This window comes from Calonectris borealis, chromosome 16, assembly GCF_964195595.1.
Source record: "Calonectris borealis chromosome 16, bCalBor7.hap1.2, whole genome shotgun sequence".
Taxonomy (NCBI): Eukaryota; Metazoa; Chordata; class Aves; order Procellariiformes; family Procellariidae; genus Calonectris; species Calonectris borealis.
In genome coordinates this window covers 21759020-21778150 of record NC_134327.1, presented here as the reverse complement: position 1 = coordinate 21778150, position 19131 = coordinate 21759020, and the positions used below count along the sequence as shown (strand labels likewise).

General features: G+C 38.6%; 1 protein-coding gene across 5 annotated transcripts in view; it reads left to right on the top strand.

Moving 5' to 3' along the window:
* Positions 1-19131, top strand: part of GTF3C1 (general transcription factor IIIC subunit 1) — a 43263-nt gene that overhangs the window by 1174 nt on the left and 22958 nt on the right. For 3 of the 5 annotated variants that reach the window (XM_075166026.1, XM_075166023.1, XM_075166027.1), the window contains exons 3-18: positions 153-329; positions 1472-1615; positions 2205-2301; positions 2781-2904; positions 6629-6787; positions 7443-7558; positions 9114-9438; positions 11209-11420; positions 12171-12310; positions 14017-14170; positions 15152-15255; positions 15478-15662; positions 16027-16302; positions 16527-16672; positions 17086-17183; positions 18761-18857. In XM_075166026.1, the coding sequence (XP_075022127.1) occupies positions 153-329; positions 1472-1615; positions 2205-2301; positions 2781-2904; positions 6629-6787; positions 7443-7558; positions 9114-9438; positions 11209-11420; positions 12171-12310; positions 14017-14170; positions 15152-15255; positions 15478-15662; positions 16027-16302; positions 16527-16672; positions 17086-17183; positions 18761-18857 (2554 nt within the window). Of the gene's footprint in view, positions 1-152; positions 330-1471; positions 1616-2204; positions 2302-2780; positions 2905-6628; positions 6792-7442; positions 7559-9113; positions 9439-11208; positions 11421-12170; positions 12311-14016; positions 14171-15151; positions 15256-15477; positions 15663-16026; positions 16303-16526; positions 16673-17085; positions 17184-18760; positions 18858-19131 lie in introns of those variants that run through there. The other 2 variants (XM_075166024.1, XM_075166028.1) reach the window with 2 other exon arrangements.

Sequence of the window (19131 nt, the reverse complement as noted above, 5' to 3'; positions counted from 1 at the left end):
ATTAAAAGATTTTTAACTTAAGTTTTAAAATTTAGTCCTTGCTCAGTTTGTGCAGATTATATCAAGAATGGTGTTTGCGGGAGGGGAAGTGATTGATCTCTCTGTTTTTATGGAACTAATAATAATTTATTACTTTCCCTTCTGTTTCTTAGGTGGGGAGAGAAACTAGTCATTGTTGCTTCCCAAGACCAGCGTTACAGAGCTTTAATAGGCTGGGAGGGGGACCCTGACTTAAAACTCCCTGACTTTTCCTACTGTATATTGGAGCGTTTAGGTCGTGCTAGGTGGCAAGGAGAGCTTCAGAGGGACCTTCACAGTGGGGCTTTCAAGTAAGTTTATATCTTGCTATATGAATTAAATCAAAGCTAATAAGTTTCCACTGGTTATTTATAAAGATCTGTCCACTTAAGAATTCCCGTGTATTGATTTAAACTCGTATCTGTATTGGTAGTGTCTCATCCTTACTACCAGGAGCACTTGGTTCTTGGAGCCTGTATTGCTAGAAGTATACGGGTCTCTTCCTTGAGTTCGTTATACTTCCTGATATTTTCTTATGGAACCAGAGATTGTCTGTTGGGTCAATACACAAGTTTCTAATTTGTGGAAGTTCTTGCTTTCTCTAAAGCATTTTTTCTTCAAACTTGGGATGAAAACGATGATTTTCATTTCGTTTTTTACACGGCTGACTAAACATCTTATCCTGCCCAAGTTCTGAAGAGGTTCTTGGATGCCCACCTTTCGTCCCCAGCATTTGCCCTGTGTGACATCTTCCTCTGTGTGACCTGAATGGGAGCCTGAGTTACCAGCTCCCAAACTAGACCATGTGTTTTGTTGATGGAGGAGCACTACACAGCCTCTTAGGGAACTTCTGGTTTTGTATTGCAGTGCGGGAGAATATTAGCATTGCTGTTAAGGATTCACTGCTTTTAGGAGATGAAGCGTATGTAGCTTGCAAACCACACTGGCATTGGTTTTTTCCACTTAGGAAGCCCTTTTAGGTAACTAAGATGGTGGGAGCGGAGGGGAAATCTTCTGTGGATACTTTTCTGTCAGTTCAGTGGCCTGAGTCAGCTCACTAAGGAGTGAGATGAATACCAGAGCTATTACAAGGGGGGCGGTGATTGTAGTGCAGCCAGGAGTTGGAAGGAGAGGATGGAGAAAGAGGGCATGGGGATACAATATTGGTTCAGCTGTCTCATCAAACCATGTCATGACACTGTGATTGTGCATAGACTGTAGGTGAAAATCTGAGGTATTTCTTTCTGTTTAATTGGATTAACTATGAAAATCAATTTCATAGGTTATCTTAATTTTGGCACTTCCTAATTTTGAGATTGTCACTTTGAAAATTAACATAGCATATGTTGCTAAGACCATAGGTAATTTAGGTAAAGTGTTTTGAGATACTGGATAATTAGAATTTATTTGCAGAAGTTCTATGCCTATAGATATCTTGCCATCTTTTCTTTAGAGTGGATGCTGGAAAAATTCATTATCACCGAAGAGTATTGGACAGAAATGGTCTCATAACAATGCAGTCCCATGTCATAAGACTGCCAAGTGGAGCACAGCAACACTCAATTCTTCTACTTCTGACTCGTTTTCATGTTGATAGGTATGTGCCACTCAGATGTTTTAAAGATCTCCCGGGTAGACTGTGACCTTTTACTGTGATGAGTTTGCTCTGTTGTCACAGAACCATCAAAGTTTCCTGGAATTGACCCTTCTCAATTTCTTTATTAACTCCTCTTCCAGATGCTGGACAGTTAAATCTTACTTGTCTTGGAACTGTAAACAGGGTATTCTAATGCCTGTCACCTGCCTACATAAGCCTAATTCTTCTTATTGTAGCACTAATCATACTGTTAATTTTGAGTGTTCTCAGTTCAAACACATTTCTAATAGATTTTTTTGTTTTCCTATCTTGTTTATGATTAGAACTTAGAACATTAGAACTGCTTCTGTGGATTGCCCATGAAGTAACAGCCTGGGCTTAGTCACTGTTCCCTCAGTTGGGGTCTCTTCTTGATGACAAATTCTCTCACATGCTATTTGCAGAAGGAAAAGAAAACTGTAATTCCTAAACCAATCTGAGAACATTTTAGCATACTTTCTGTAGTGACTGACATTTTGTAAAGGTATAACTCATGTTTATAAAGTTACATGCATGTTTACATGTAAAATAATTTTCTTTTCTTGGTTAGGAGGAGCAAATATGATATTCTGATGGAGAAGCTCTCAAGTATGCTAAGTGCTCGTTCAAACCAGATGGAAACATTAGGAAACCTGAGGGAAGAGTTGGTGAGATTCATTACTCTCTTTCAGATTCTCACTCACATAGAATCTAGGTGATGAGTATCAAAGGCAGTCGTTCATACTGCCTGTTTTTTTAAAGTTGCACAATATTTTGGGGTAGGGTGTCAAAAGAAGGATCTTAACCTACTAGATCACGTTACTGTTGCTGTTTGTGATAAGGAAGGAGTTCTATTTGATCCACAGTTTCAGAAAAGTTTTGTTAGTGGATATAATCACGCAATTGTTACTTGCATGATGCTGCTGCTGGTTGCTGCTGCTGGTAGAGTTGGAGGGATAGAACACGATCCAGAAGCATCTCACGCTCTGCCTGGTGTCTGCACTAGCAGGCTTTTAAGATCCTTCTTTGATATCGTACCCCAAAATACTGTGTTTTAAGAACAGGCAGTATGAAAGCCTTTGATACTAATCACCTAGAGGTGAGACTTTTGAGCTACAATTACTTTTGCCATTTCTCTTTGTGTTAGGGTCTTTGTGAGAGAACTTTTAAACGTCTCTATCAATATATGATGAATGCTGGCCTAGCCAAGGTAATATCCATCCCATTACAAGATATACATCCCAATGGAGGACCCTACAAGACAAAGAAAGGTAACTAGAACCATATTTTTGCTTTCTTTTTATTAATTACATTGATGCCATTCTATCTATAAGCTTCAAATCTTAAATTAAAAGACGCATAAGTGAAAATCTGTCTATGCAATTATGTGGAGAAGTGTGTTAATAAAGCTAGAACACTGCAGCCCACTTGAATTAAGCATTTGTTCCATGTCTTTAAGAAGTGGATGCAGGCAAGTTTGTTGAATACCAATGTAAGCTGTTTCAGTGGATTGTGACTCCTAGTAAGACTGCTCAAGCCAATACAGAGAGTAGGGACAAAGAGCAGTCTGCTGACCTTTCAGGTTGAAGTTGAATGACAAGTCAATAAACTTGACAAAAATATATAAAAAGTTATATAAAACAAAAAAGACCATTAGGAAATAAGAAGCTAAAGAAACAGACAATCTTAGTTATGGCTTTTGCTGAAATTATGACTTTTGCTGAAAGCCATCAGAATGCAAAGTTTCTCTGGAGAGTTTCATAACGAATTATGAAAGTAAGCTTCCACAGCACTACCTTGGAATTCTTTAAGTAAGCAAGATAGCCAACACCTACTATTCAAAAAAGCCATAGTCTACTGAGGGATAGTTTAATGCGTAACCACCTTTGAATTCAAAATTAATAGGTTTGCAAGAACTGCTCATAACTTCCAAACATGTGGTGGAAAGACAAAGAAGAGCAGAACTGTGTGAAGAAGGGGAACAAAAGAAAGCAGCTGCTCTCAGAAAAAGATGCAGATAAAACTTGTGTGGGGAAAAAATTACAAGCAGTAATAATTGAAAGTGTGAGGAAGGATAGTATCACCAATGGAATTAATGCAATTGCTTACGGAAATATAAACCAAGTCTTTAATCACAGAAAATCCTAAGAGGCAGATTTGCCAGGGTTAAAAAGAAAATAGTTCTAAAAGATGAACAGTGTGTTTTTCACAGATGTAGTGAACTGTTTGTGGGGGAGAAAAAATCTGATGATCTGCAATGAACTAAACATTGCAAATTATATAGTCATTGTCAGTAGGAATGATCATAAGGGAAGAAGTGAAAGAGCCAATAAAAACGTGAGAACTTCAAGAAGACAGAAGTGAATGCCAGTTACATGAAGTTGGATTAAGGCTTTTGATAAGACAACAAATTCCTTCAAATCTTTTAAGTCTGGGGGAAGGAAATCTCTCTGTAGGAAAATTTTATTATGAACAAAGACAAGCAGTGGCCAAAAGTAGGTACAGCATCTAACATGGTTCAGAGAGAAATCTCCCACATTGTACGGAATAAATAAGGGAGTGATTGAATGAGTTCATTTGTCATGAAATATACAGGTCCACCTCCTTCCCATAAGAATATCAGAGGGAGTTTTACCCAGGAGAACTCATTTAAGTTCAGAGTTTCAAGAAGGCAGTGGAGATCCTTAAAAATATTCTAGAATGGATCAGTATACAATAAAATATATGGGAAAATTATCATCAAATGCTTATAAAATGTGTTGTACATAGTTAAAAGTATACAGTGGCTTGTATGACAGGGATACTTTTAGTCACACCGTTTAGCATTGTCATTGACAAAAACCTAGATTCTTTCTTACACTGTCTTTGAGTAGTATTGCACCAGGTTTTATTTGTTTATACTTCCTCACACTGAATTAAGTTGCAGAGATGTTCTAATGAGCTGAAGACATTTGCAAATAAAACCCAAAAGACTAGATAGTATTCATAAAAGATAGAGTTTATAGTCAGTAGTAAAAACATCTAACTTCCAATTAAAGTATTTACTTAGAAGACAAGAAAATACAAGTCCATTTATAAACTTGGTGGCAATCCACAAGGCAGTAGATGTTTCATCTTTTGCCACAGATTGGCACAGTGGCAGCTGCATTTACTACTTAAGTTTGTCATAAAAAATGCCAACTGACGAATCTTTCACTTGAATGATAATTCCATCTTACAGATGTAAAAGCTGAAAATCCACATAAATGCCTTCAAAAACACTCAGTATTAAACTAGGATGAATTAATAATAGTTAATAATAGCTGATTTTTGTCGGAGATCAAGATAGCTTAATCTCTGGAGTTATGTAGGAAAGCAGATAGAAATATGTGGGAGACACTGAGGATGAAGCCAGAGCATCTGCTATGGGAAGCACATAATTGCACAGCAGGAGCTGAAGTAAAAAGAATTGGTTGGGTTTTGGTTTTTTTTGTTGTGGTGGCTCGGTGGTTTTTTTTGTTTGGTTGTTTTTTTTCCCCCAAATACTGCTTCAAGTGAAAATTAATGTCCTGTAGAAATACAGAAGATGTGATAACAGTGCCTGCAGCCCTACCAAAATGTCAGCGCTTAATTACTATCCTAAGCAGTATCTTAGTGCTGAATCACTGCAACTTTATAAGCTGGCAAGGTACAGTAACCTAGTTCTAGCTTACCACTGGTCTCTTAAAGTGTTCAGCAGGAGCTGAATGACACTGATGATAGTGGGTCATCCTTATATCGGGGAGCAGGATTGCTACAGCTCTCCTGAAGTCTTCTGTCCCCACTCTTCTGTGAGATCCCAGAAGGGTGAAGTAGGTGGAGAGTTACTACAGCACAGTCAGTACACAGTAACATGTTAAGATGTGGAATTGAATCATGTATGAGATTCTTGTGGCTGGTGGGCAGCAGTGCTTTCTGTCCTGGTATACAACAACCTTAGATTTTGTGTCTCCGTTCTTGTTACATATAATTATAGTACACCATACATGTTAAAAAACCTAGCCATTCCCTAGGTGCAGAGAGTAGGTTTGGACTTTGGACAAGAAATCTAGAAGCTTACCTGCTCATACATGGTTGCATATAGAGCTTCCATAATATAACTGATAGCATGTGTTGTGGAATCGGCAGACAAAGGCTGAGAAGAACCTCTTCTCATAGTGATATTGGAACTGTGCAACATAACTGTACATTTTAGTTATGCTGCAAGAGCTTACTTGGGGGGTAAGGATGGGGTAGGACTTCTATTTGATCCTTTTCTTCAGGATGCTAGTTGCTTGATATATCCTCCAACATGCATGCATACAAATATAGAAGAAGGTGCTAGGACATATGATAAACTGACAGTTCTTTTAGGTCCTGGCATTTTTAAATACTGGGAACTGGCAGCAGCACCTGATAGGGCCCACCAACTGGTGTCCACTTTGATCACTTGCTGAGGAAAGGCAATCCTGTGTTAAGGAACAGTTTTGCAACCAGGTAGCTTATTGTATCTTCAAATGTATGGTTCTTTTTCATTATGTGATTTGCATTTATAGAAAGTAAAAAATGCTTTGAGTCTGTAGAAAGGAAGGAGGGGTTTTATACCCAGTGAGTGATCTCACAGTCATATATGTCTTCTGAAGATGTAATACTGTGGATCAGCACTTACTCCTTTCATTGATTTATTTGTACTATTGGAATTTCTCCTGTTATTGCAGTGTTTTCCACTCCACTCATAAATCATTGTATTGGGCAGTCCTAATGTTGACACAGACGTGAAGGCTGGGAGCACCTCAAAAATTCAGCTAGTCAGTATTTTGACAGACTCGTATATACGGAAAAGCTGTTGCAAACCTTTCCTAGAAATAAGCAGTTGTCTTTGGTTGTCTGTTCCCCATTGCACTACTACTTCGTGCTGCTGAAAGAAATAAAATGGTTTAAACGTGTGCATATGCCCTGCATTTTGTGAAGAGTTGTTACTAACATTCATGTTCACAGGGACTGATGTCATGGTCCGTTGCCTTAAATTACTAAAGGAATTTCGGAAGAAAATGGAAGATTATCATGATGATGATGAAGAAGAGATCATCACAAAAGCTGTTCAGCCTGTGGATATTGTTTGTGAAAGGGATATGCTCACCCAGGCTTATCAGCTAAGTAGGTGATGTAGTAAGACATGCTAAAGATTTTTCCCATTGCCTTCTTATTCTTTGTATGTATAAAAGAAAGGTACATATTGTGGTGGGATTTTTTAAGTTCTGATTGCTTTTTATGTATCGGAAAGTGTCAATTTTTCATGGAAAAAGTGAGCTTTATGTTCAGATTAGACTGGAGCTATAGGTGCTGTCATCTCTTACCCCGTCCCTGGCAGCTTATCAACTATTCAATGCCACCAAAATAAGACAGCATGGTAGAAACAGGACATTGTAGTGGGGTGAGAAAAGGTGATGAAGAAACCAGTGTTCCTTCTTCTTCTCCTAGCTCTTTTCCTTTCATAATGGAGAAATTAATATCTGACTGCAGAAAGTTGTCAGGGGAAAAATTCACCCCTGCTTTAATCTGAAGCTATCACCTTCGAACCTCATTCTGCTGGGGCACTGCTTCACATGAAATTGTGGTTTATGACAGGATTTGACTGTATATTGTGGATGTCTGTGCAAATGTCTTTAGTTGTTAGTGGTGACTGTTTAATTTCATATTCTGGCATATACAATTGTTCAGAGCAAATATGAATGTATACACAAATGTGTATATATATAATTCAGTCAGATCATTTCCCTGAGATATTTTCTGGTTTTCCTTTCTGAAACAGTTGAAAGTAGGGGAACCAAAGGTATTTCTCAGGCAGAAATTCGCTTGGCTATGAATGTGGGGAAGCTAGAAGCAAGGATGCTCTGTCGTCTTCTGGAGAGGTACAAAGTTGTCAAGGTAAGGTTAAAATAAAATAATTTAGATACTTATTCAAACTGGAGATACAGTTGTGGTTAGTGTGATAACAAGTTATAACATTGTTAACCTCAGACAATAGAAATGGCAGGGATTTGAGAATTGACAGTGAAAGAGTCCTGGTAAGATTGAAGAGAATATGACTTCAGTTGAGGAAAAGGTATATAAGAGAGGTGTTCAAAAAGTATTAAAATTTTAACCTACTGTAATCTGAGGACTAGCCCTAGTTGTTGGAATGTAACATATCTGCTCTTCTAGCATATCTTTTCTTCATTGTTTCCTGGTTAGCTGCCTTGACACTTAATAGTTTGCTGGACAATTATTTTACATTGGTTTGTGATTGGGTGCTTAAGTAATAAAGACCGTAGGGAAAAATGCACGTGGCCCCATATTTGCTGTCTGTATCAAGTGTATGTTCTGGTGATCCACACCAGCGGGTGGGATTCTGCCGGACACCGCTTCACAGCATTCCGGAGAAACACTGTTCCCCACACCATTAAGCAGGTCTGCCCTCCAAAAAGATGGGGCAGAGAAACGAGCCTCAATCCTGCTTCACCTGGCCTCAACTACTTACCTAAGTCATTCACTGTAATCAGTGGTAACCCAAGTGACCTGGGGGCTGGTACTTTATGGAGATGAGCATAAATGTCTCTCAACTCAAAATAGCCACTAAAAAATTAAGCAAACTTCTGTTTTGCAAGATCTTCTACTGAAGGATCTTGTCAGAGACCCTCTGTACATTTGAAATCATCAATCTACTTTTGAAAATACCAGTAAATTCTGGTATTTACTGGTTATGGTTATTAAACTCCATTTTATGGAGGTTATGGTTATTAAACTCCTTATTTCTGGATATTTCTTTTTTTTTTTCATCTCAACAAGCTAAACAAATTCAGCTGTCATTTCTCACATGCACCCACCCACCCCTTTCCACAAAGGCAGGATAATTGCCATCTTCCCTCAACAGAGAATTTTTTTTATTAAGATCTTGTCATCTGGTAAAAAGTTCTGTGGAATTAAACCAAACAAACTATATAAACCATTGGAATATCTAAACATACTCTTTCCTAAGTCAACTGTGAAGACGAAATCTTCCCTCATTGATAGGCTAAGTGTTTGAGTTTCTAGATACTTGAAAGCACCTGTTGTAGACAGGGCATCAGCCAGTTCCACTTAAGTCAGATTCACTCTGGTAACTTCTACATTGCAGTTATTTTTCTGAAAAAAATTTATTTCCAGTCTGAATACATATAGTTTGTTCTTCCTTAGACTTTTCTATATCCCACACACTGTAGGCATTTCATTCTAGTATGCAGGTAATGCAGATTTATTTGTTTTTCAAGCATGGTATTTCTTTTGATTTCTATATGTTAAGATTAGTCATCATTTTTGTTGTTTAGAAAAAAGGGATAATGACATGATATCTTTTAATGTGAGGGGAGAACAGTTAGCAAATTTTCCCACTGTTGATGCTGGAGAACAGACTGCAAGAATGGAGAAGTAAGGTGGTAAAATAATGTTCCAACTATTTCCTTAGGGTTTTATGGAGGATGAAGGTCGGCAAAGGACAACAAAGTATATTTCATACATTTTTGCAGAGGAGAGTGATTTAAACCGTCAGTTTGAGAGAGAGAAGGCTAGGAGTGAACAGTTAGCTACAGTTACTTTGGCTCTAGTGCCAGAAGATTCCCCACCTGTGGAAGATGTGTCTCCTGGAGAAGATGATACTTTGGTCTCAGAGTCTGACAATGAAGAAGAAGGGAAAGATGGCAAGAAGAGAGGAAAAGGTCAGAAGGCCAACTCTGGTTCTCTGTTGAAATTAAGTTTCCAAGATGATACCCATCAGTCAACACCACCTAAAGGTAGATCATGATTCTGAAATTTGGAAAGAGCCTTGCATTTTTCTTATGGATCCTTTTATTAAAGAAAAAAAATCATATGCTTTTAGCTTTCATTGAAGTTTTTTATCGTATATTTATTTTTACACTTACTTGATTATTTTCATGCTTTTTTGATGTTCTCTTTCCACCAAAACTGTTATGTTTTTGGAATACTGTAGGTGTGGTAATCTCTGGAGATTCTTAGGGCTGAAGTGTATTTGTGTGCGCCAGAAAAACGTTTCTGACTATCACCAATCACTGGGAAAGTCTGCTTCTCCTTACCCCTATGTCGTTTCTCCCCTTCTCCCCATGAAAGTGAAATGGGCTCACACACCTTGCTCCTTGGATATTCAGTTATTTTTCTGGTGGCTTGAAGAGCTGAAATGATTCTGCAGAGGGTCAGACAAATTCCCAGACTGTTGCAAGGAAGGGGGCAGGCCTGTGTGGCTAAAAACGAGCATAGTGGGGAGACCGTGGTAGCTAGCCCTCAGGTTGGCTTAAGCTGCTGAGAGAAACAGCATCCTTGGGTAAATTTTATATCTGCCTTGGATGTTCTGTGGTGAACTGACGAGGCATCTGCCATGGGTTCTGTTTTTCAAAATATCTTACAGCTATCAGAGAGCACCATCTTGGTAGAGCTTTGGCTTTTAAAGTCTTTGAAGACTTCAGAAGGGTTTTGAACACACTTTGTATTTCTTGAAATATTTTATTTCTTCCTCACTAAGGAAAAAGGCAGGCTGTGCCTCTCATTTAAAACGCGTAATTTCATTCCATTGGATATGTAAATGTCATCTTAGGTGTGGGAAGTAGCACAGGAGCTGACAGACCAGCCAGTTAACATTTTTTTAAATTGTAACATGTAAAAATTCTTCCCCTTTTAGCAGTGTTTTTTTTTTCAGTTGGAAATGTCTGGTATTGAGCCTTAGTCTGCACAAAATGTATTTGTTCGTGTACTGATGCAAACCTTCAAGTGGGATGAGTTTAAATAAAATAACACTGACTTCTCGTTGGAGACCGGATAAGATGTAACTAACTACTTTCAAGCAGCAGTAGGCTTGAGATGACTTGACCCACAGCCTTACTCACCTACGCATATTGTAACAAAAATGTCTTGTCTCTTGAAGCTAATTGCTTCATCTTTTTCTTTAGTTATTTGGAACATCTTAATGTGAAAGCTACCAGCCTTTTGGGGACATATTTTAAAGAGGATATGGTGGTTTATTTTTTTATTTTATTTATTTTAACTATTTGAATGTTCCTACAACTTCTCTGATAAACTCCAAGGGAAGAGAGGAGAACACATCTCTTTTTCTTATGTAGATTATCTTTGGAGTAATACTAAATCCTTGTTCTCATTCTGTTTTGAGTCAGAAAAGTCAGGTTTCTGGCAGAACTTGAGAACCTTTGTGACAGAAGCTCTCCTTTCTTCAGACAGCCGTTTCTGGATAAGCTAATCTGGCCCTTCATGGTCTTCTAAGTCTGCCTATGAAATGGCTTCTGCATGGAGAGAATTATTTGATGACAGGGAGTTCACTTTTTTTTTAAACTTTACTTTTGGAGGCTGAATGCAGTCATTCATGATCAAACCACTGCTTCCAGCCCAGTAGAAGAATATGTGAAAAATGTAGCAGAATGCTTTTAAGTACAATGACCTGGGTGGATGGGTGAGAGCCTTTTATGGAGAGAGAGAAGCTGAACATTTACAGGAAACTGAGAGCAGAACAATTACAAGGCTGTTTGCTCTTGAACTAGGCTCAAAGCCAACAACTGTGAAGTCTCAGGGCAAGAAGCTGCCGTCCCCTCAAATTCTTGAAGAGCCCGAAGAGCTCCCAGACAACGTTTCGGGGGAGAGTTCTACTTTGGAAACTCTAAAGCAGGAGTCCAATCTTTCCACCTGTGCTCATTCCACTGATGAAGACGGGGATGTGGCTGTGGTTGAGGAGGTCAGACTTGAAGACCCTAAGGTAAGATCACATGTCTTAATATTTTCTTGTTGGTATGGCTGTCTGAGCTAAGTTATGTACTTCTACAGCAAGACTTCAAGCTATAGTTTTTGTATTCATTTATGAGATTGTTTTGGGTTTTTAAATTGAATTTCAAAGTACATTGATATTTTGGCTGCATTGTAGTTATAAGTGAAAACTATTCCAGGAGATAGGAAGGTAGATGTCCAAAATACAGTTCTGGATTAGTTCCCTGGTGCTCTCCAAATTCCCTGTGTTAACTTAATGCGTGTCATCACTTAATGTCTGTCTGTGCACACAAGTGCTGCATATCATCTGGTCTGTCTACTCTAAACCAGGAGGAACAAATTGGTTTTGACATGAAAGTTGTGTGGCCTCACTGCTGCAGGACTGAGCCTGGGATGGGAAGCCTTTCTGAGAGACAGGATATGTTGGCTTGGACCCAGCACAATGTTAAGGCAGTTACCAGCTTTCTAGGCCAAAATTCTCAAGTCCAAATGGCTCAGAATGTGGGATGGGCAGAGAAAATGCATAAATCTCTGCATCTAACTGCATGGAATCTTAAGTTTCTGCCTTGGTTCCCTAGCTGTGAAGAGGATATAAAAGATAATCCCCATCTGACTAGTTTGTTACAAATAAATACATCAAAACTCTGAATTCCTCATCTGCTACTGTGTGAGGAACCACCATTAGGCTGAAGACATTGAATAGGTCGTGTAAAATTTTTATTTTGTCCATACTGTGCACTAGAAGACTTGTGGCCAAAAGAAGGAAAAGCGTTCCAAAGCTACAGCAGTGGAGAGATCTCACGAAACATACAGGCTGCTGAAGCGCCGCAATCTCATTGTGGAAGCTGTTCGAAACCTCCGGCTAATTGAAAGCTTGTTCACGTGAGTCTGTCTAAAAACAGCGTACTGGGGGCCTGATGCATTTTGGTAGCATAAGCACTACTTTAGCAATGCTGTGTGTTTATTCCATTGGTGGCTTTTGTTGTCCCTGATGGCACTATATGCTATAATGTTGGCACGTGGAAGGGGGAGGGGTTGCAGTTACACTGGATCTTAAAAATTAATCAGCTGTTTGGAATAATAATAGTTCTGTACAGATAATTATACAAGTGAATATTTATATGGTACATGTCCCATAAATAGAGATCAGAGAACTTTTTTCTTCCTTTCACAGTGTGCCAGTAAGATACAGCACTTCCCTGCTTGAGGATTCTTTCATCTGCATAAATTTTATTTCTGTATGGTTTCAAAAATAGTTCCTGTGTTATTCTGTCATTCATTGTAGAGACTCTTCTCTTCATGTCAGTCATCCTTGGCCACTAGGATTCTAGTGGGGTGCTAAAAGCTTGCTTTTCTTTGCAGCTGTATGTGGGATGGTTTTATGTCATCTCATGACTTGCCTTGCCTGCGCTAAAGATACTTCCCTGAATGTTACGTCTTTCAGCCATTTAAGATTCACCTTCATAGAGAAATGGAAATTCTGGTGCCCTCCTGGAGTCCCAGCTTCCAAACTAACAGGGCTCTGTTGTGGCAAATGTGATTGCACCATCCCTCTTCTGTGCTAGCATATAAGATCCTGGCATGTAAATACACACAGGGCTGCTTGATATAGGAATTTGGTAAGAAATCATGGCCTTATTGTCCTCTGGTTTGAGAATTTTGAAACCTTCTATTACTTAGTTCAATTGCAGAGTGTTGTGAAACCAGAGACCTGCCTTCTGGCACCAGCTTCATCGCTGATTGATCTAGTCACATCTAAGTGCAGACTCAGAAGATATTTCAAGTCTCAGCTGTCCTCTTCAGTAGCTTACAGGTTCCCCCAGCACCGGTGAAAGTTCTGCCCCTCCCCAATCTCTGCCAAAGAAATTTGCTGGTGTTGTCACTCCAATTACGTTAGTTACCAGGATGTGGTATTCTTTTGAAAAGGTTGAAGTCCATGTGTACATTCACTTGCTGCCTCATTCCCTTAATACCCTTCCATATCTTTTTCAGATTGAAAGAGTCAATCCTTCTCCAGGATTGAAGGAGTCAGAAATAGGGCCTGGGGCGTTTGTGAAAAAATGCATGAAAACAGGTATTAGGAGAGTAGGGTGTGAGTGCGCTCCTGCAGACTGCTGCAAGGGAAGAAGTGAGCTGGCTTCAGGTGATGGGATATGTGTATCTATATTGTGGATGCATGTGTAGTTTCCGAGTTCTGAACGCCACTAAGTAAACTCTTTCTGCCCCAAGCTGAACTGAGTTCACAAGTGGAAATATAAACTGCCTATGTTTAAAAAGCTGTAGGTTTTCCTGACCTTAGGGAGGCTGGATTCGTAATTGCACTGTAGCCATACACAGAGAAATCTGGCATTGAGAATTTGCTGTCAGCAGAACAGCAGTCCTCACGTAGAAAGGATAAGCTTGATTACAAAGAAAATAAAGCTGAAATTTAAAGCTAAGTTACCAGTTATCTACAGCAAAAAAGAAAAGCGAGCAGTAATTGCTAGAAGTAGGGAAATACCCATTCACTCCACATCCTCTAACAAACTGCTTAGGCAGTTTGGAGCATTGCTGGGCTGAAAATGCAAGGTATTTTTTGCATCTCCTAGGCTTCAGAAAATGGTCATGGATCAAGAGAAGCAAGAAGGTGTCTCCACTAAATGCTGCAAAAAGTCTATCGTACGACTGGTACAGAAGCTTGCACGAGAAGGACTCCTCAGACTCTATCGTACTACAGTCATTCAGGATGGCATTAGTAAAAAGGTAACTGCACAAACCCTGGCAGCAGAAACAACTTTTCTCACAACCTTCTGATTTGTCAAAATGTTTTGGACCTTTTTACTAAAATATATGGATGATTTTACTTTTTATAGCGGAACCCACAGTTGAGCTGCCCAGAAGCTACATGTCCCAAACTAAGCTACTGTGAAAACCAGATTAGTGCTTTCAATTATTGTGCTGCAGATAACTGTGAGACCAAGGAGTAGTCCAGAGATCAAAGTCTCTGAATCTCCCTTCTGAGAGATTCTGCTGCTTATCAGTTACACAATTCATGGTTCTCTCCCTGCACTGTCAGGCTGCAACACAATTCTATTTAATCCCCTTTTGAAAGCCAAGAGTATATGAGAAATCCTCAGTTAGCATCTGAGTTGAAATTTATAGAACATGATCTATTTTTTTAAAAACAAAAATCCACTGTTATTGAGGTTTATGGAAGTAAAATGTCTGTAGTTGTAAAGCTGAGACTTGTCATTGTGACTCGTGTGAAATGTTAATAAGCAAGGAGAGAATCTATTGAAAATTACCTGCCCAATTACTGTAGAGCTCATATGAAATTTTACTAATCTGAATTGTGTGTGTACTTTCAGCAACAATATGTATTAGTTTGGTCTTATGAGGTATGGCTTTTCATTTATCCCTTTGAGCCTAATATTTGCAAGTTGATGTGTTTGTTCCCCAAATATTGCAGAATTTAAAAACCCAAAAAACTGAGGTTTGTAGAAATGACATTAACTGTTTTTTGGTACAGAGACCATACAGTCTGGCCTCATGCTTAATACAAACTAGCAACGGGAGTTTTGAGCCAAAAGTGTTCATATTCCATGAATTATTAAACCTTCATAGGATTCATCCATTGTGGCTACTGTTAATTAACTGTCTGTTAATATCTGATAATTTATGCAGCTGATTAAGAGCCAATATTTCCATAAATACCTTTTTTTTGTTTTCTGCTGCTCTGAACAGGTAGAGTTTGTTGTGCATCCTTCGGTGAGTCCTAATGATCCCCTTGTAAAAAGTGCCATTGAGCAGGTGCGTTTCCGAATCTCCAATTCAAGCACAGCAAACAGGCAAGTTGCAATGATGGTTTGGATGGCTTACCTAGTACATGCAAAAATATGCAGAGGAAATAAACACAAAGTAAGCAAAAGAAAAGAAAAATCTCCTCTTTAGCAATAGAGAAATGGAAGCACAAAGATGAAGCAAGATGCTGAATATCTCCTGAAGTCAGGAAAGAAGAGGAATTGAACTTTGCTTAATTCTTACCAAAGTGCTGTGTGGTTTTAACACAGGATTAAAGTTCCCCAGACACCAACATCCCAGGACCATGCTGAGGAAGAAAACCTGGGGCAAGAGGCAGTTCCTGATTCAGGAGAAATGCAAGAAAGCTCATGTAAAGCCGATAATAATAGTCGGGCAAGAAAAACTGATGAAAAAATGGGCATAACACAGCTAAAAAACTATCACCCTGTTACAGGTACAGCTAACTTTGTTTTTTCTGTCATCTTTCAGTTTCCCATTTATTATTAATAATCGCTTTCAGATGTTGGGCTCTCCTAAGATACATGTGGATTTTTTCTTCTTTTATAGAAGAAAAATTGGGTTTACTTTAAAGCAATCTCACTATCCAATGTTTTCTTAGCTGCTTATTTTTTTTCACAATTGCGAACTGGAGTATTTGTATTCACTGCTACTTCTTCACTAAATATTTGTAACTTATATTTACTTTCAACTGCCCTTCTTTCTTTCCAGTTTTCTTCACATCAGTTTTGCAGAGGTAGCCATTTCTTCTGTTCTAATCCTCTTTTTATTTCTGTTTGTTACTTAATCTTCCCTCACAGTTCCAGGACTTGGGCGTTCTCTTGGCTTTCTTCCCAAAATGCCCCGTTTAAGAATGGTCCACATGTTCCTCTGGTACTTAATTTATGGACACCCTTTAAATGGAACACAGCAAAAAGGAGGTAGTGATGCTGAGAAAAAAGGCAGCAAACAAGGGCTGGATGTGAATGCAGCTGTACTTGAAGCGCAACCAGATGGGACCTTAGAAATTATAACAACTGTGATGAATCCTGAAATCTCTGCACAGGAGGCTGAAGTAGAATTGTCTAATCAAACAGGTAAGAAGTGCCTTTGCCATGGTTCAACACTGAAAAAAAGGTAAAAGTCTACTTCAAAAAAGATTGCAAATCAATGGTTTAGATAATTTTCAGGTCATTTTAGATTTTCAGATTTCCAGACTGTGAACTGCCAAATGTGTTCTGCCTGAACACTCACAGTAAAACTATTAATATATCTATTAGGTTTGTCCTGTCTGGGTCTAAGCCAGTCTTCTTGTTCCTAGTGTATGTGGATGATGTGTCATGGATGCGCTATGTCCCTCCTCTCCCAGTTCACAGAGAGTTTGGATTTGGATGGGCTCTTGTTAGTGACATTCTTCTCTGCTTGCCCCTCTCTCTCTTTGTTCAGATAGTCCAAGTCAGCTACAAGGTATAGTGCTTTTTTGCTTCACATTTGTTTTAATTTAAAGTCTGATGATATCAACTGTACCTGTAAGCAGTAACAAATATCCTCTTAGTCTATTTTAACAAAACTAGCCATCAGAGAGTAGACACTTCAGTTCTTGATAGTCTTTTACAGAAAAGTTAGTTGCTTTTACAGCCACACTGAAAAAAATGTATAGCCCTGTAATACTGCAAATTCTTAAGCTGTTTTGCAAAGAGCTTTTTATAATCTCACTGAATCTTCTGCCTTGTTGATTAACAAGAATAATGTTTAAGCATTTTACAAAAGCAGTAACACTTGCTTAGAAAATGTTTCAGTAGGCAGTTCTGGTAGCAAAGCTTGATACTTTAAAGGATAGCTATATTTTGCATTTTGATTAACTTCTAAAATAATTCTAGGTGGATGGTCTGGAAGATTTTTTAAATGATCCACTAAAGAAGCACACTCTGATCAGATTTCTTCCAAGGTCAGTCCGACAGCAGCTTCTCTACAAAAGGTAAGCAGATGAGTCAAAGTAAATGGCTCCAGGGAGGAAACAACAGTGGTTGTCCGTTATTTCCTGTTTGTGTCAAAGAGAACTTTGTTACTTAAGACAAGGATCATAAATCTTCTAAGGATAGTGTGCCAAATTGTATTTTTCTCTCCCAAATAGAAGGTAATAAGAAACTAATAAACGATATTCATGCATCCTGTCGGGTAGTGTTTGAGAGCTGGGAGGTTCTGTCCTTCATAACTCATCAGCAGGATGTTATTTCTGCATAAAACACACTCCTGACTGCTGCTGAATTCAGAATTTAATAGAGTCTAAATGTTGCTGTCCTTCATAAATCTTTCAGAAGATGCCACATTTCCCAGTTCCTGCCTCTCATACATACCATGCAATTTCTACTCGTGCTCTCAGTGGCATGTCTGCCATTGTCTGCCATTCCTCATCTAGGAATTGAGATTGGACTGAAGGTAGGAAGGGAAAGCAACATTAAAGGAAAGTGATTTGAATATGCGGAATCAACAGCACCATGTTAGTTTCCCCAGATAGTCAATGCTAATGGCATGGATTTGGATGGTTGGAGGCTTATACAACATTTTGCAAACCGGCAAACAATGTCATTGGTGAGTGAATAGTGCTAGACAGTATCAGCTGTCAAGACTCGTGGTCAGCTCAGGTTTGCAATTCCTAACCTATTGCTAAATAGTAGTAACAAGGAAATAGCATTTATGGTATTTTCTGAAATCTGCAGGCTCCATCTGATAGGTTTATGCAAAACAGTATGGTATATAACCATGTTGTCTCTTTGTCCCCCATTCACTAAAACTTCTAACTCAGACAAATTTGCTTCAATATTTCTGGGCTTGGCAAATGATCTTTCAGAGCTCTAGAGAAAACTCCTGCCAAAACGCATCCCATTTGACTGCACAGAAGGACTTAGATCTTAGTGAAGTTAAATGTGGGCAAAGGTAATTTTTGACAAACTCTCTCTCAGAAACTAGACCTTGCAGAAGTTTCCTGCAACTTCCAGAATTTTGCCATACAAATAGATATACAGCATGGGAAATGTTGCACTTTTTGCTCGCCAAAGCTATAAGCAACTGAAAGCAGTTTCTTGGAGCAGTAATTCTAAACAACTTTAACTACAAAGATCGTTGCCCATTCTTTATATGTACACATGTGAAGGCTTATCAGCCCATATTTAGCAGTCATGTCTTCTTACTCGTGTCTTCTTTTCCTAACATGACATTGTCTGCAAATCTGCTGGTGTTCTGACCTTGTTTAATTCATTTTTACAGATGGTATTTCTGGCTAATTTTGCTCTTTGTTAGCAAAATTTTAGTTAGTATTTGGTTAAAATTTTGTGTTTGTGGTTTAAGGAAAGGAAATTTGGAGCTTTGGGATAGTATATGTTTTCCATAGGCTGACAATTCAAACAAAAGTACCACTTCACAAATTCCAAAATTCAGTATTTAAAAAAGCAGTGATTTCCTGAAACTTGAGGTTGCTGCATGAAAATGGCATGTTTTCTGGTATCATTTTTACTGTTTTCATGAGTGCTAATTGTAATACTAATATTGCTGCAGGAGGTACATCTTTTCAGTGGTAGAAAACCTTCAAAGATTATGTTATATGGGACTGATACAGTTTGGCCCAACAGAGAAGTTTCAAGACAAAGATCAGGTAATTTTTTAAAAAACTTAGCCATTACTCTTCATGTTTTTTGTTCAGTGAAATAAATGCAAGTTTTGGGGTTTGTAATTACCTTAAATAATTAAGTAAAATACTGATGGTTCAGATGTATATGCAGACTTCCAGATCTAATTGACATATTGCAAGTCATGCAGATAATTTTTACCTCTTTCTCTGGAAAGACACTACTCCAGATGTATAATGCTGAACGTTGCACGCAATAATGATCTGGGAGGTTCCAGGCTGGCAGCACCTTATGAAAAAT